Below are 15,930 nucleotides of genomic sequence, written 5' to 3'. Positions count from 1 at the left end.
AATTAATTGTTTGATGTCTCTAGGAGCGCTTCTCTCCTGCCCTCTTCCTATTATACACCTTGAAAATTAGTTGAGAGAATTTCCTATCAGAAAGGTAGCTGCTGGCTCTGACTTCTGTGTTAATACGGAAAGGGAAATCTGCAATGGAGATACTGAAAAATAGTTTTAAGAAAGGGACAAATAGGAACAAGCAATAGGATACTCCAACATAAAAAAAAAAAAAAAAAAAAAGGGCAAACAAGATACACTGAAGTAATTCTTGCTTTAAAAAGTTAAACTCTTCTCTACACAATCTTATTCCAGCAACACACTGCAGACACACAACAGATTCTGAACGAAGAGATTCTGAATCTGGTTAATAATCATAATTTAATGACTTCAACTCCAACATCCTTTAATGAGGTAGGAATCACTACATTAATTTTACAGATAAAGAAATCAAATACCAGGGAGGTTAAGAAACTTGCCCAAGGTCACATAGCTAGTGAGTAGAGCTGAGGTTTGAATCTAAGTCTGACTTCAGATCCCACACTCTGAAATACTTTATTGTCTCTCAATGTCCACCATTCTTCAGAGATTCCTGTCCTCTTTTTATTTTTTTATTTAAAAAATATATATATTTTTTATTGATTTTTTTACAGGGAGGAGGAGAGAGGGATAGAGAGCTAGAAACGTCGATGAGAGAGAATCATCGACCAGCTGCCTCCTGCACATCCCCCACCGGGGATGTGCCCGCAACCAAAGTACATGCCCTTGACCGGAATCGAAGCTGGGACCTTTCAGTCCGCAGGCCGATGCTCTATCTACTGAGCCAAACTGGTTTTGGCTCCTATCCTCTTTTTAATCTCTGCAATTATACACAGGCATCCCAGAATTTCTTCATAATTAATGAAACTATTTCTATATTCTAAGGAAAGAGAAATTATATAAACCTGTGATCATTTTCTACTGCACCACAGTTACCATGGCTTGCTAAAGTATCCGAATTTCTTCATGTTAGAGGTGTTACAAAAAAGGGTGGCTAGGTATTTAAAACTGGTTTCTCAGTCTATAAGTCAAAATCTTTTATGATGGAAGCTCTTTGACAACAGGGAACACTTTTATGTACTACCTCTGAGAGTGTGAGTACATGCAAAATGCTAAATATTAAATTCAGAATGTTTTCATAAAATGTGACCTGCTAATTAATAGACTTTCCCCAAGTTGTCTTTTATTATACTTTTAAGAGTTAACCACTACTGAGCAGAGAGAGCACATTCAGTATTGTTTAAGAGACAAGATGGAATTTACATAGGGTCAGACTAATTCATTTAGATATAAATTACAACAGCAAAGTAGAAGTTAAATCCAAAACTTTATTAGAAAACTGTATTTACTTATTTAAATATTTTTGGTTGGACGAAATGGGCAAAACTATCAATGACAGCATTTGGGGGACTTGATTGACATAGTAGGCTTGGTAAGCTAACTTAAAAGAATAAAATGAATAACTGACCATGTACTAAAATTTTTTTGGTTTAAGTGGGGGGGAAGACACTAACACAGGAAGAAAGGCAACATGTAAAAATAGAAGCAGCCACAGAAAGTCCAGGTGATAACTGGAAGTGGAAAAAAACTTGTAATTTCATGGGGTTACATTAAGCTAAGATGAGAAATGTGGCCAAAGACAAAGGAATATAATAGTCAGGACTCTGAAGGACAGTCGAAAGAGCAGGAGTGGGTTCCTATGGCTGAAGAGATAGGGGAAAGAGGGATAATTACAGTTGGATCCTGGATTATTTCTCAGTTACACATTCACACACCCCTTTTAAAAAGCCCCAAAGCCAATTTTTCATTGATCTCATATTTTTTCCTGTATAACTAACATAACAGATCTTGCTGTTGAGTGTCAACTCTAAGCAAAATTGTGAAGACTGTGTTGATTTTGTTATTTTTAGATGCATCTGCTCAAATCTGCCCGTATACTTCTTGTTCTATCTTAAAAAAAAAAAAAAAAAAAAAAAAAAAAGACTGTAAACTCCCAATGTCTGATAAAGGTTCACTATCCTTTATAGTCCAAATGGGACCAAAGTGTATTTTAACAGGGAACAAAACCTTTATAGCTATGGGGATGAATCTCTATAACGGAAATTTCAGGTCAGGAGTGATTTGGAGGAGAGTTTCTTTTCATTCCCTCCCCCCCTTGAGGGGCAGAGAAATAGTCCTAGCTGCCCTAAAATGTTCCCATGTAAGCAACCGCCTGCTCTATTTCTAAGGATGGTCTTGGCATGCTTAACAAAATGATGGACTCTGAATACCATACAACAACATACTATTTTGTTTTTTATACTATAAAGAATTTATTTCCAAAGTATGGCATAAGTTATGAGAGATAAGGTTTCTATTTTTCTATATAGTGAAATAAATGAGGATAGAAAAATATTTGGGGAAAGAGAAATAATAGTATGCTTTAATTTATGCAATTTTCACATAGCCAAACAATTGCCTGGCATTTTCTCCTCTTAACTGAATTTAAGAGAAATATTAAAGTCTTTCTAATAGCCAGAATGACAGACTCTCTTGCAGCACTTGGTATAAAATTTACAGGGCATTTTGTTTATTATATACTAATTAATTTCAAAGATAAAAGGGAGCCAACTATATTATAATGAAAATTGCTAAGAAAAGCTGATCCTCTATTTTTAATTGTTTTATATCTCTTTATGATCTAAGGTAAACAACTGATAAAATTCATTGCTCAGAATAATATCAAGCATAATATGCCTGCTGATGCATATCTATCAACTAAAATATTTAATGTCACCTTTATTTTATGGAATATTCATAGCTGACTTTCTTATAGTGACATTCTAGTGACATCCTCTGAGAGCAAATTATATATAGAAGGATCTTCCAGAAGTTCTAGCAAAATGGTACCATTACATTACAAAAACAACAAAACTGATAAGTCTCAGACTGCTAACTATAAAATGCCTTAAAGAATTCAAGCTTAAGCAGTAAAATCTTGAAAAAATATGTCTTATGAAAAAAATCATTATTTATACCAAATCCCATTTTTCATTTTTCTGATGGCCATAGCTCTTATTCTAGTTGGGCATAAAAAATAATTTTGATTACAAAGGCAATAAAATACCCCAGGCATGGGCTGAAGGCAAGAAATCTTCTAAAGGAGAAAATAATTATTTGTTCTGGCTTGTTTTAGGGGAAAGTAGATCTGATGGCTTCTACGTGATTCAAAGTCATCTACTTGCCTTATAAATTGCCCCTCAGCCCTTTTTCAGAATTCTGTTTCTGCCCAGAGAACAGAATGCTTTAAACAGGAAGGCTAGTCTGGTTTTTCGTTATTTTTTGCAAAGCAGTGTTAACGTATTATTATGTCATTTATGTGTGGTTGGTCAGAAAAAAAAAACTGCCTAGTACATGAGCAACTAACTATTCTACATTTTTTTCTATAAGCCAGCAAAATCACTGTATTCAATGAGAAATGGTCTCACTGGTTCCCGACAACATTCCAGTGAAGGAGTGGCCAGGTCCCAAAGCTCCAACAGTAAGAAAGTGAAAAGGCTCACCATCCTCTTCGTTCTGCCAGGCCTCTCCACAGAGAATCTGTCCTGACCATTCTCTCGATGAGCTTTTTCCATAACATGCCATCGGATGTCACTCGGTACCATTCCTTGCACACAAGCTCAGCAGCACATAGTGATTTGGCATCCAAGTATGACAGAATGTTCTCAGCAATGTGATCCAAACCCCGAGCTTTTGGTGGGGGAAGGAGGCAAAGAAGAACATAGATGGTAAGTGATTTTTTACAAAAGGTCTTTGAAACAAACAGCATTTATTCTGTTATGAAGGCACATCACTGTCCCTAGTGTGGTCCAGTTCTTTTTCAAACAGAAACTTAGGTCAAATGAATGTCAATAATTTTTCCATAAGGTTACAGAAATGAACAGTATTTTCTATCTTCTTTTAGATAAGGAAGTTAAAGCTAACATCCAGCAAACCCCCCAAGACATTAAAAATAAAAAGGATTCCAGAAAACAATTCACATCTATCTGTATGGATTTCAGCACTAGGGGATGTTCTATGGATGGCATCTCAAACCCTGTGATTCAGACCCCCCCAAATCTCTATATTAGGTCCATTTCTCATTCTGTTTCTATTACTGCTGCAGTTCCAAAGCTGTTCAGTAAAAGAAATATCCTTTAAATGTACTGGGGGAGAGGCACTAAGTCAGAATGTGCTGGCTATAGAATTTTGGGCATGCAGAAAGGAGAGAAGGAAATATAGATTGGTATAGGAACATCCCAAGAGGAAAGACAAAAAGGAATGTTTAAGTTCAAGGATGAATTTAATTTCAGATGTTTTAAAAAAAAAACAAACCAACTATATTTGAGAATAGTTGCTGCTATAAAACCTAAATGACAGTACCAAAAAATGAAAACAATCCCAGACCAATAGATAACTTGGTTAGAATTTCAGAGACTATTTTGTAGGATGTACAGAGCAAAACACAGTGGAAGTAGATCTTGAGCTGAGTAAACTAGATGGGCTTCCTAATTAAAACTTTTCTACCACTCAAATCCACGAGGCCTCAGAGGAACAGATCCTATGAAATAGGATGCTCTCACTAAGAAACTTTTGGCTGCTGTTCTAATTCACAAGTGAGACAAAAACATTCAAAGTTCCTTCTTTTTACATGTTACATATCAAAAGTTTGCTAAAACTTAAATAGTGCAGAAGGATTCCTTCAAACTTGACTCCTTTAGGCACAAACTTAAACAGAACAGAATGCCATATTCCATCTTGTGCCTTTCCCCTGAATCATTTGAAGACACACTTGGATGCCATTAGCAACAATCCAAATGTATTTAAACATTATTGTAATTATAAAGATTGTATGGATATTATCACACTTTTCAGAAGATTTAGAAAACGTGTTAAGTGGGTTTAGCTAGCATCACATTCATATATATATGTATATGTATTATTTTTAAACCTCATCTGAGGATATGTTCACTGATTTTAGAGACAGGAAGAGGAGAGAGGGAGGGAGAATTGGAGGGAAGAAGGGAGGGAAAGGGAGAAACATCAGTTGCCTCCCATACAGGCCCCAAACTGGTAACCTGGGTATATGTCCTGACAGGGAATCAAACCCCAAACCTTTTGTGTACAGGATGACACTCCAAGCAACTGAGTCACCAAGTCAGGGCAATCACATTTCATATTTAAGCATAAGCAGATGGAACACCCATCACCTCATTCTTATTAAAGGAACGTGATTATAAGTCAATTAAAGTATAAAAATTAGTTCTTCATGCAAAATACAGTGATGGTACAAATCCTGCTTCTTTATACTGAAACTTTCTACACCATTAGAAGTTTCCAAAATCCATTCCTGTGCTTTTAATGGCTGCCATCAAATTGCTCCTGATCTTTCACAATGTCCCTATAATAAGTCTTTGGAAGTAATTTCACCTAACACTCCAAACAAACCCATTTCATTAATGGATTATAGGCACTTTTTGAAGTAGTTTGGTTTACTAAATGTAGCCAGATGGTATAGGTTCATAAGTCAAAGTGGCTGTACAGCATTAGACTGATGATTTAATATCTTATAAAGTGGTCAGCAGATACACACCAGGAATCACTATTAGGTAAAGGGATACACTGGTCCAATCAACTCCTGTTCAATTCACAGTGGTATATGCTTGAGATAGTAGCATGTCTCAGCGAAGGGGGAGAGCACATAATGACGTACACATAGGTTGTTTGCAAAGAAAACTGCCTGTGGCTAAAACAAAATCCAGTGAGTGAAGAGGGGGCAGAAATATATTCTATTTAACAAAAGACACAAGTACAAATTCAGCTTTAAAATGGTTACTTCTAAGTCATAAACAGACATTTCTTTTGTTTTAAAGGGCAATTTAAAATGCAATTTTAGAAAACAAAAATTTTAAAAAGTTATAACTGGCAAAGATTAAGCAAGTGATAATAAGCATTTTTGGGGAGGGTGTAAGTTGGTATATTTTTCTTAGACGATAGTTTGGTACATGTGAGAAAAGCTTTAAAATGTTTACGTGTGTGTGTATATACAGGTATGTGTGTGTGTGTATATATACATATATATATATATATATATATATATATATGTAATATTATTACAATAGGTATTTGATTACTGTGCACAGTGAGGTTATAAAGCTGTGATATTTAATGTCACAGCAAGGCTGTGAGGATAATCTTCTTTCTAAAATCCTAAAAAATGTTTTTTATTCATTCCTACAGTTTAAATATTCTGTTGATAAACTCTCTTAGAAATCCAAAGCCAAGTATATAAGTTAACATATATTGAAACTAAGATACTTCTTAAACCAGATAATGTTTCAGAAAAGATGTTACTTGGACCAGTGGGTGGGTAAATATGGTGAGTAAAAGAGCATGAGATAGGGAGAAGATAGGGAAAAGAGCAGTTTCTATCTCCAGAATTTTATTTATTTTTTTGTATTTATACCCCAAGAAGGTATGATTAAAAATGTTTGTAAAAATGAAGAAGAAAAAAAAAAGACAAAAAAAGATGTATAGCTAAGCTCCAGTACCATTACCATTATAACATATCTTCCAGGCAAATTAACGGCTCACAAACACCCATAGACATACCTGGCAGAGCAGTTATGAAATCCCTCTGCAGCATAGGTTTAAGGTACGAGTTTATGTGCCCATGCTGGTAATGACACATTTGGGATATAAGATGTTCCACAAATTCCACTTGATCGGATTCTGACCACTGCTCAAAATATTTGACACACAGCTCCTTTTCCTTCTCATAGCTTGCCGAGAGCTTCCGTTGTTTGGGCACAATCATACTGGAAGTGCCATTGGCAAGTTTTGTCTGTAGGAAGGGTGGATTAAAAACACACACACAACAATAAGTACTGAGAATGAGGGAAATATATAAATTGTTGGTCATGCATGCTATGTTATGTCTATAAAATAGAGCTCACTGTTACACTTAGTAATTGAATGTTTGTGAACAGTAATTACAATAAAAGGCACAGAAATACCATAGTAAGTTGGTAAATTGGGAATATTGCTGAATGAGTAGGCATCTATTTCCAAAAGTTCATAGGAAGACATTATTTGGGGATATATAGAGATGGAAACCAAAAGCTGAAAGCATGTTGTTACTATTCCTAGCAAGCCAAAAAAGCTAATTTCCTTTTTCTTTGCCAGGCAAAGGAATTTGGCCCTAATTCTGCAGAAAATGGTTAAACAGCAAAGCTTCTTGGATAAGAATAAGTAGAAAATGCAAGAAATGGCTTTGCAGTTAGAGCAGAAGTGGCACACAGCTCTGCACTGAGGTGCTGCGGGATGGAGGCCTGGTGCAAAGAACCACGAGCAAGTTCTGTCTTCACTTCTGTTGGGGGTGTAGGCTGGGTTAGCTCCTTATTTTCATTCTTCCATTGATTTGTCCTATTCTCTTTAAGGCTTATATAAAACCCTCTTTCTGTTTTAAAATACATTAATTTTTAATTTGCTTTTTCTTGTATATATCAGTTACTAGACATTTATACAATTACCGACAACTTATTTTTTAACAGTCAAATAAGAAATCCTCCATACAAAGAAAGGCCAATGACTAATTTGAGACTATGGTACTTTGGAACTAAAGCTCAAAATAACATTTATATCCTTCATCTACCCTTCCTCGCCCCCAAAAAATCCCATCTCCACTGTCATCAAAATTAAATGCCATAAAGTCTTTTTTTATTAATTGGTTCAGTCAATAAATATTAATTAAGCATTTACAACATGCCAAACATTGTCCTAGATGCTAGGAATACAACACTGAACAAAAATAACAGTCTATCACTGAGGGAACTTATGTTCTAGTGTGTACAGCAAGTTAAAAACAACCAAATAAATAGAAAATATAATGTCTACAGGGCTATGAAGAAAACTAAAGCAGGATAGAGGATAGGCAAAATTATACGATGGTCCCAAGAAGCTTGGCTACTGATGTACACACATCTTTCAGTTTTTCAAACAAACATGTAGATACTGCTGTGATTTAATTAAGGTCCCAAATTAGTTGACCTTAAGGTTGGGAGGTGTACTCTGGTGGGTCTGATCTAATCAAATGAGCCCTGTAAAAGCGGAGTTGGTGGCGGAAGAGGAAGGAGACCATCTGGCAAGGAATGAAGGCAGCCTCTAAGAGCTGACAGCCAGTAAAGAAATGGGGATCTCAACTCTACGAAGGCAAAAAACTGAATTCTGCCAACAATAATGAGAGAAGAGAATTTCCCCCCAGAGCCTCTGGATGAGAACTGGCCAACCCTTGATATATTTTTTTTAATCCTCACCCAAGGATATTTTTTTCATTGATTTCCAGACTCACATATAGTCAGTTGATTTTTAAAAAAGGTACTAAGATAATTCAATCGGGAAAGGATAGTCTTTTCAACAAATGATGCTAAAACAATTGGGTATCTGCTTAGAAAAATGAACTTGCAGATAAAAATTAACTTTAAGTGGATTATGGATTTATATGTAGAACTTCTAGAAAAAAAACATGAGGAAATCTTGTTGCTATTTGGGTAGGCACACATTTCATAGATAAATCAGTATGTGGTAAAATTTTAAACTTATAGTTTGAACCCCCCCTCCCAAAAAAAAAAATTCAAGTAATAAACTATGAGAAAAATATTCACAATATATGTATTTGACAAAGGACTTGTATCTAAAATATATAAGGAACTCCCACAACTCAGTAAGAAAAAAAAAATAACTCTTTTCTTTAAGACTTGGAGAGACACTTAAACAAGAAAAGATCCAGGGATGGCCAATAAGCAAATGAACACCATTAGTGACTAGAAAACGCAAATTAAAATCACAAGACCCCACTACAAACTTACTAGAAGGGCGAAAAGTAAAGAGACTGACCCTACCAAGTATTGGCAAGAATGAGGAGCAATTGGGTCTCTCATACATTGCACTGGTACAACCACTTCTGAAAAACCGATGAACAGTTTCTTATGAAGTGAAACATACTTATTACACGAGCCAGCAATTCCACTCTTAGGTACTTATTTCCCCAAATAAAAACTTATTTCCACACAAAACACTTGTACATGAATATTCATAGCTGCTTATTAATAAGAGTCCCCACTGTCCATCAAGAGCTGAATTGATAAAGTTACAGATACACAAAATGACAAGGATAAATCTCAAAAACGTGCTGAATAAAAGAAGCCCGGCACAAAAGAGTACATACTTATGAAACTCGAAGGACAACAAATCCAATTTATAATAATAAAAAGAAATCAGTGGTAGCACGGGGTTGAATGTGGGGGTCGGACAGATGAGTTAAGGGCAGAAGAGTTTTGGGGCAATGAAAATGTTCTACTGTTGTTACACAGGTGTACTAGTATACAGTTGCCAAAATTCATCAAACTATACCTTCAATGGGTGTATTTTATTAGATGTAAATTACCTTAATAAAATTGATTTTAAAGCTTTTAAGGCTAGGGTATGTCTAAGGATAAATGCCACTGTAATATTAATTTGATTTGTAACGAAGATATTGTATTTGTAGAGATAACAAAGGTAAAGGCCTTTGTTATCAACCCTCTTCCTTCTATCATTCTCCCATACAGATTTTTCTACTAATGTCTGAAGTAAATGCAGCAAAATTTCAATTTGAGAGCCTTTAAAAATCCACAGGGTACAGTGAAAAAGTTCACTTATTAAAAACCCAAAAGGTTGTATATTAGAGTGTATGGGCGAGAGGGTAATGGTTATTGGTGGCAATAGAATTGATTTGGCCTTCCCAACATAAGCCCAATGACTCAACCACTACAGTTCAAATGTCTAGGAAAGCTGACAAACAACCTCAGTTTAATGGTAACACTAATTTTCTGCCACCCCTGCACATCTCCTTTTCTGCTTTTCTGTTTACAATGAACAGTTATCTCCAAAAGAAAGAAGAAAGAAGCTGTCAGGTGACAAGCACACAAAATGAAAGAAAAGTATTTATATGACTGTCCACAGCTTAGTCCTCAAAGGCTAAGGGCTAGCATTCCCCACCCACGCCTCCTCCTCCCCACCCCCGAAGACACAGTACAAAATTACCATAAATTTCTCTGACGCCGCCGTAAGGGCCAGGATAGAAAAATACACACTTGCAGACACCAACTAGTCTAACCAACACACCTTGTACTATTAAGTGTGCTGACTTTGCCACCTGTATAGGTTGGAAGACATAGCATGAACTGGCTAAATTTGATGCTAAAACGACAGATATTTCTAATTTGCATGCAAAACCTTCTTTATTTAACCAATAAGATGGGCATGGTAAGTAGAGAAGGAAAATGTTCCAGACGGAGAACACTACTTGCGATTCGGGGAGCAAGGCCTAGGTAAAGAGTAATATTTACGACTAGAGAGATGCAAATGATATTTAAGGATTCTGTGTGGCTTTAAGAAGGGCTTTGATGAAAGAATGGCATTGAAACCCATAGTAGGGGGAAGAAGATATAATGATTAATAGGATGCAACAACGTAAGAATGAAATGGGCAAGGGTTGTGCTGGGGGTAAGGCTATATGTTTCTCTCATGAAACTTTAGAGTTATCAAGCAACCAACAACCATTTATTGAGTGACTACTCTGATCTGGGCGTTTTTCTAGGTGCTAGGGAAACTGGAGAGAAGAGGCATACAAAGTTTCTTTATCTTCTCCTGGGAAGGGTAGAGGCAGAATCCTATATAATAAAAGCCTAATATGCAAATTGACCAAACAGTGGAACAACTGGTCAGTGGGGGGTGGGGCCAGCAAGTGGACAATGTCAGGCCAGCCAAGGTGGGTACCAATGGGCAGAGGGAGGGGGCTACAATCAAGGGATGGCGACGACTGGAGGCAGTGGAGGGGTAGTGAGGAGGGGGGGGGGGGGCGCAGGGCTGGCTGCTCGCCAGCTGGAGCCATCCCCTGATCGGCCCACTGGTTGCCTTCTGCAGAGGGAGGCCAGACTCCGGCTTAGGCCCTCTCCCTGTGGGAAGCGGGCCTAAGCTGTCAGTCAGACATCCCCCAAGGGCTCCTGGACTGTAAAAGGGTGCAGGCTGGGCTGAGCTCTCCCTCTCCCCAGTGCACAAATTTTTGTGCACCAGGCCTCTAGTATATAATAAATATATTAATTCCAGAAACCAGTAAGTATTGTGAAGAAAACAAAAGATGGTACATTAAATAGGGAGTGAGTAATACAGCATACTTTAACTGAGGTGGTCATGAAATGATAACATATGAACTGAAATTTAAATGTAAGTCAGTCTTCTGAAGATCTGGGGAAAGGCCTTCCAAACAGAAGAGCAAATCAAAGCTGTGTTCAAGTGAAAGAAAGAAGGCTAATATGCTGGGACAGTGAATGAGGGGGGTGGGGGGACACTGGTGAGAAATGAGGTTAGTGAGGTGGCCAGGGGCCAGATCATATAAGGCCTTCTGGGCCTCAGTAAGGAGTATGGATTTCATCCTAAGTGTAAAGGAGAGCCCCTAAGGCTTTGAAGTAGTCAAATAGAACATCATCTGATTTATGCTTTAGAAATATTTACACTCGCTGCCACACAGAAAATGGTGGTGAAGGATGGGAAGGTAGGAAGAACAAGCTGTGAGAGCAGAGGCAGGAAGACTAATCAGAAGTCTGATAAAATAATCCTGCAAGTGGTGATAGTGGCTAAAATGAGAAAATTAGAAGAAAGATATTTTACCCTCACAAGAGAGAAAGAAAGAGGGCCTGTTGAGAATATAAGTCCAGGTTATAATACCCATTTATTTCAGTATAACGTTTTACTGATCCTTCAAATATTTAATCTGATACATTGAATGGGGATTGAACCAGGGTTCTTGCTCCTGTAGCCAAGACAAAGAAGAGTCTTGAAGTGGAAGGGAGGATTAAAAAAAAAAAGTTTATTAATTCTAGAGAGAGAGGAAGAGAGATGAAGACAGAGAAACACCGATAAAAGAAACACAGATTGGTTCAGCTGCCTCTCACGTGCTCCCCCACGGGGGACCAAGCCCATCTGGTAACCTCTTGGTACACAAGATGATGCCCAACCAACTGAGCCACATTGGCCAGGGCAGAAGGGAGGATTTTTAAAGGTCTATACTATACTCTCTATTGGCTATTGCCAGGCTTTATTTAATTAAATAAGAATAATTAAAAAAAAAATAGCCAAAACCGGTTTGGCTCAATGGTAGAGCGTCGGTCTGCGGGCTGAAAGGTCCCAGGTTCGATTCCGGTCAAGGGCATGTACATTGGTTGTGGGCACATCCCCGGTAAAAAAATCAATAAAATATATTTTAAAAAATACTGATTTTAAAGTTCTTTTTTCTATTGTTTTTCCTTGATTTGTCTGTAAAAAAAAAAAAAAGTTACATCTCTTTTAAAAAAAAGTTAACATTGTCTTGGATGAATTAAGAGGAAATGGTATAGTCAACATTTTGATTAGAACTGAAAGAAATAAGTAGGCACACCTCGTCATGGAGATGGTGATAGCAGGGAGGTGTACAACTCCTAAAGAGCCAGGGTGGGAAAGAAAAAGGGACCCAGAAGGGAGAGCCCTTTAGCATTTTGGCATCTTTTAACAAGGAGATTTCAAGAGAAAAAGAATTTGTCCATAAATTGAACATGCCAGGTAAAACATAAAATCTACTCAAAAGTGGGATAAAACTTTTAACATTCCAGTTTTCAGTTCTTAAAAACCCTTTAAAATTTTCAGTGACCAAAGAAGTAGTCCATTATCTTTTGGGGTGAGAGTACAAATGAAAAGAAAATGGTGGCTGTACATATAGATGGGATATACAGTTCAACCGAAGTAAACATCACATTTCACAGTGGGATTACTGCATTAATATTTTAACAGCTTCTACTAAATATGATTACATATTAGGTGAACTCATAAATATGTCAGATCTGATTAGTGAACATGGAAGACGGGAAGGGGCAGATTTGTCAGCAGAAGGAAAGTTTGCATTATGAATCTGATTTCTAATAACCAACAAGAAAAAGCTTGCCATCACTTCAATTCTTTTAAATAAAACTCACTAGGAAATGAACTCACAAATGTACCAGTATAAATGATTATTTGAAGACTGGACATTTTTCTTCTTCTTTTATTTACTAATTACAGGAAGAGTCGTACAAAAAAATTCATCAAGCCAAGCCATTTTTATTAGTTCTGAATTTCTGAGGTTAAAGGGATAGGATAGCCACTTAACATTTTTAGGTTTCAAAACCGGGCTCTTCTTTCTGTGGTAGGTTCCCTCACACAACTTTATAGCTTCCAGGGCGGTAGGTTCTTTTGTTCTAAATCAAGAAACTCACAGCAGTTTAATTTACTGCTGCATTATTATAGTACTAACCCCGCACACCTCCAAGGCTGGTAAACCCACTGATGTAGACAGTGCCACCTTAAAAGGATTTTTGGACGGGTCTTAGTAATGGGGAGGAAAAAAAGGGACATAATGTTTAATTATAAGAAATGATTGAAATAGGCACAGACATACCCCGGGTGCCTCTGCACTGCAGCAAGCTCTAAACTTGTTATCGTTAATGGTTTAAATTTCACTGTGCTAATCATTTCAGGACACAAGCCTTTCTTGATAATCTAATGAATTATTCCAACATCCTTCAGCAAAAAAAATCCTCCATGACAGCACTAATTACAAGACGTTTTCCCAGTGCTTATGTAAAATATGACAGAGCAGCAGCTTAGGGAATTGCAGAAAACTGCTTCTAATTTCCACTGAGAAACTGACAAACACCTCTCTTTCATCTCTCCCAGCTCTCAAGTAAGATTTAACTTTCTCATTTAGTTAATTACCGAGTGAGGCTCATCATTCCCCGGATCGGAGCGGCACGGAGCCTTTATCGTGTTAACTTGTGAACTTGATCGATGGCTGCTGCTAAAACTTAATAACTTCACCCCCTGGCAAATTGTAAGATAAATATAATAGGAGAAACTCTGACAGTAAAAACCTGCCAGAAATGAGCACTGTGTTTATGTTTCTTTGCAGGCAGCAAAAAAACAACCAGCAGCTTATTACTGGTTGCGTGTTACTTATATTTAAAAGACTCCAGGCACTTAACTTCCTATGTACTGCTAAAACTTTGCTCATCAGATGGGGAAGAATGGGAAAATGCACCAGTAATGCAGATTTGGGGAAGTGAGGAAAGAAGGGGGTAGGACTGGGAGAAGAGTAAAGCAAGGTAACAAATATATTGTGTAATTTTTTTTTAAATGTCACGTTTATCATATAAAATGTCTAACTAGCATAAACAGGCATAAACTCTTTTAAAAAAAAATCTGGACTTCTAGGATACTATATGAACTATATCAGGTAGCAAAGCAAGATAATTTCGCTCACTCAAATTTTTTCAATGACCATAAGTTCATGCCTGAAGGATTCAATTAACTGCAGAATTCCTAGATCTCTTTTCAAAAACCCCTGCAGCTAGAAAGCCATTCACTAACTACACCAGTTAACTCTTTCTGAACCAAGTACCCTGCAGCTAGGAAATGCATAACTGTGTCTAGAACACGCCATCCAGTCTTATATTCACTTTCCACACCTAAGCTAGTCAAATGAGAAGGAAATAATCTGGAATCTTTTTACCAAACTTGAATCCGAAATTGGAATTTTAACATTTACCTGTGGAAGCCTTCATATCATTGCCTAGGTCTAGGACATCATGAATTTTACCAATACCAAGGACAACCGACAAGGTACAACAATAACACAATGGCTGCTCACATATGCTATCCCCTCTCCCCCCCAAGACTGATTAAATGGGCTGAAAACAAATCTAGATATAAACTGTCAAGTCTGTCACACCGACCACCCTCATAGCATAGAAATATTATAGAAAAACAAAACACGAACTACATTTTAGTGAGGATAGAGATAAGCAGAAGAAGTCCTGTAGGACTTAAGAGTTTAAGCCTATCTTGTGACACCGTATTTAACATCCATTATGTGTCGTGAGAGCACCAACAGCTGAAATCTGAGGGGCCACCATTTTGAAAGTTGGAAAGATTTGGAAAATTGAATATCAAAGTGACAAACCAAATTCATATTCACTGGAGGATCAAATCTTATTCCTCATTTTATTTTGTTTTTACTTTCATTAAATGAGGATTCTATTTGGGTCAGGCATTACAGAAAGATCAAGTGATTTTTTAAACACAGCATTTATAATAGACACACTTTAGACAATATGAAAAACACAAAAGCACAAAGAACATAAAAATTATCCATAATTTCCACCATCGACAAAATGAACAGTGTTCACATGTTGGTGGATATATATCTTTCTGGTCTTTAGAAAAATCATTAGTCAATTATTTGATATGGGGAGGATGTTTGTTATCTAGAGGATTCTTTGGCTATAACACTAAATTAATCATAGCAGGCAAAATTGATCTCCTTTGCTGAACACCTCAGAAAAGTCAAGATCTGATCCTGGAAGATACAGAGTTACAGGTGATTGTGACTGTGGAAAGGAGGGAAAAGAAGAGGCTGAAAAGGAGGGAGAGAGGAGGAGAGAAAAAGGAGGGCGGGAGGTGAAGAGAAGAGGGGAAAGAAAGGAGAAGAAAGCAGAGTAAGAGGGAGAGGAAGGGGGAGTAGAAAAGAAAAAGGAGTAACGAAAGTGACTGGAGTGGAGTGAAGGAGAGTGTGGTGACTGGGGAGCGAGGTTAGGAGAGAGACTAAAAAGAGATGAGAACGGGGAGAGAGATGAGGAGCTTGAGAAGAGATGGAGGGATTAGGGGTGAGGTGAAGAAGTGAGGGGGAAAGAGTAAGTATAATCAAATGCAAAATGGACCTAGCATTAACAAGCTCATCTGCTCCAAGAAGAACAATATGCTTGTTGGACGCAGGTCCTC

General features: G+C 37.2%; 1 protein-coding gene across 14 annotated transcripts in view; it reads right to left on the bottom strand.

Annotated features, from left to right (window-relative positions):
* Nucleotides 1–15,930, bottom strand: part of BTRC (beta-transducin repeat containing E3 ubiquitin protein ligase) — a 151,881-nt gene that overhangs the window by 19,984 nt on the left and 115,967 nt on the right. For 13 of the 14 annotated variants that reach the window (XM_084903777.1, XM_084903785.1, XM_084903786.1 and 10 more), the window contains 2 exons: nucleotides 6,658–6,889; nucleotides 3,570–3,756 (listed from right to left, as the gene is read on the bottom strand). In XM_084903777.1, coding sequence (XP_084759903.1) covers nucleotides 3,570–3,756; nucleotides 6,658–6,889 — 419 coding nt within the window. The remainder of the gene's footprint in view (nucleotides 1–3,569; nucleotides 3,757–6,657; nucleotides 6,890–15,930) is intronic. The other variant, XM_084903782.1, reaches the window with a different exon arrangement.

Source organism: Pipistrellus hanaki, assembly GCF_964339955.1.
Source record: "Pipistrellus hanaki genome assembly, chromosome: 14".
NCBI lineage: Eukaryota > Metazoa > Chordata > Mammalia > Chiroptera > Vespertilionidae > Pipistrellus > Pipistrellus hanaki.
The sequence above is the reverse complement of the archived record's forward strand: the minus strand, read 5'-3'. Positions and strand labels throughout refer to the sequence as shown.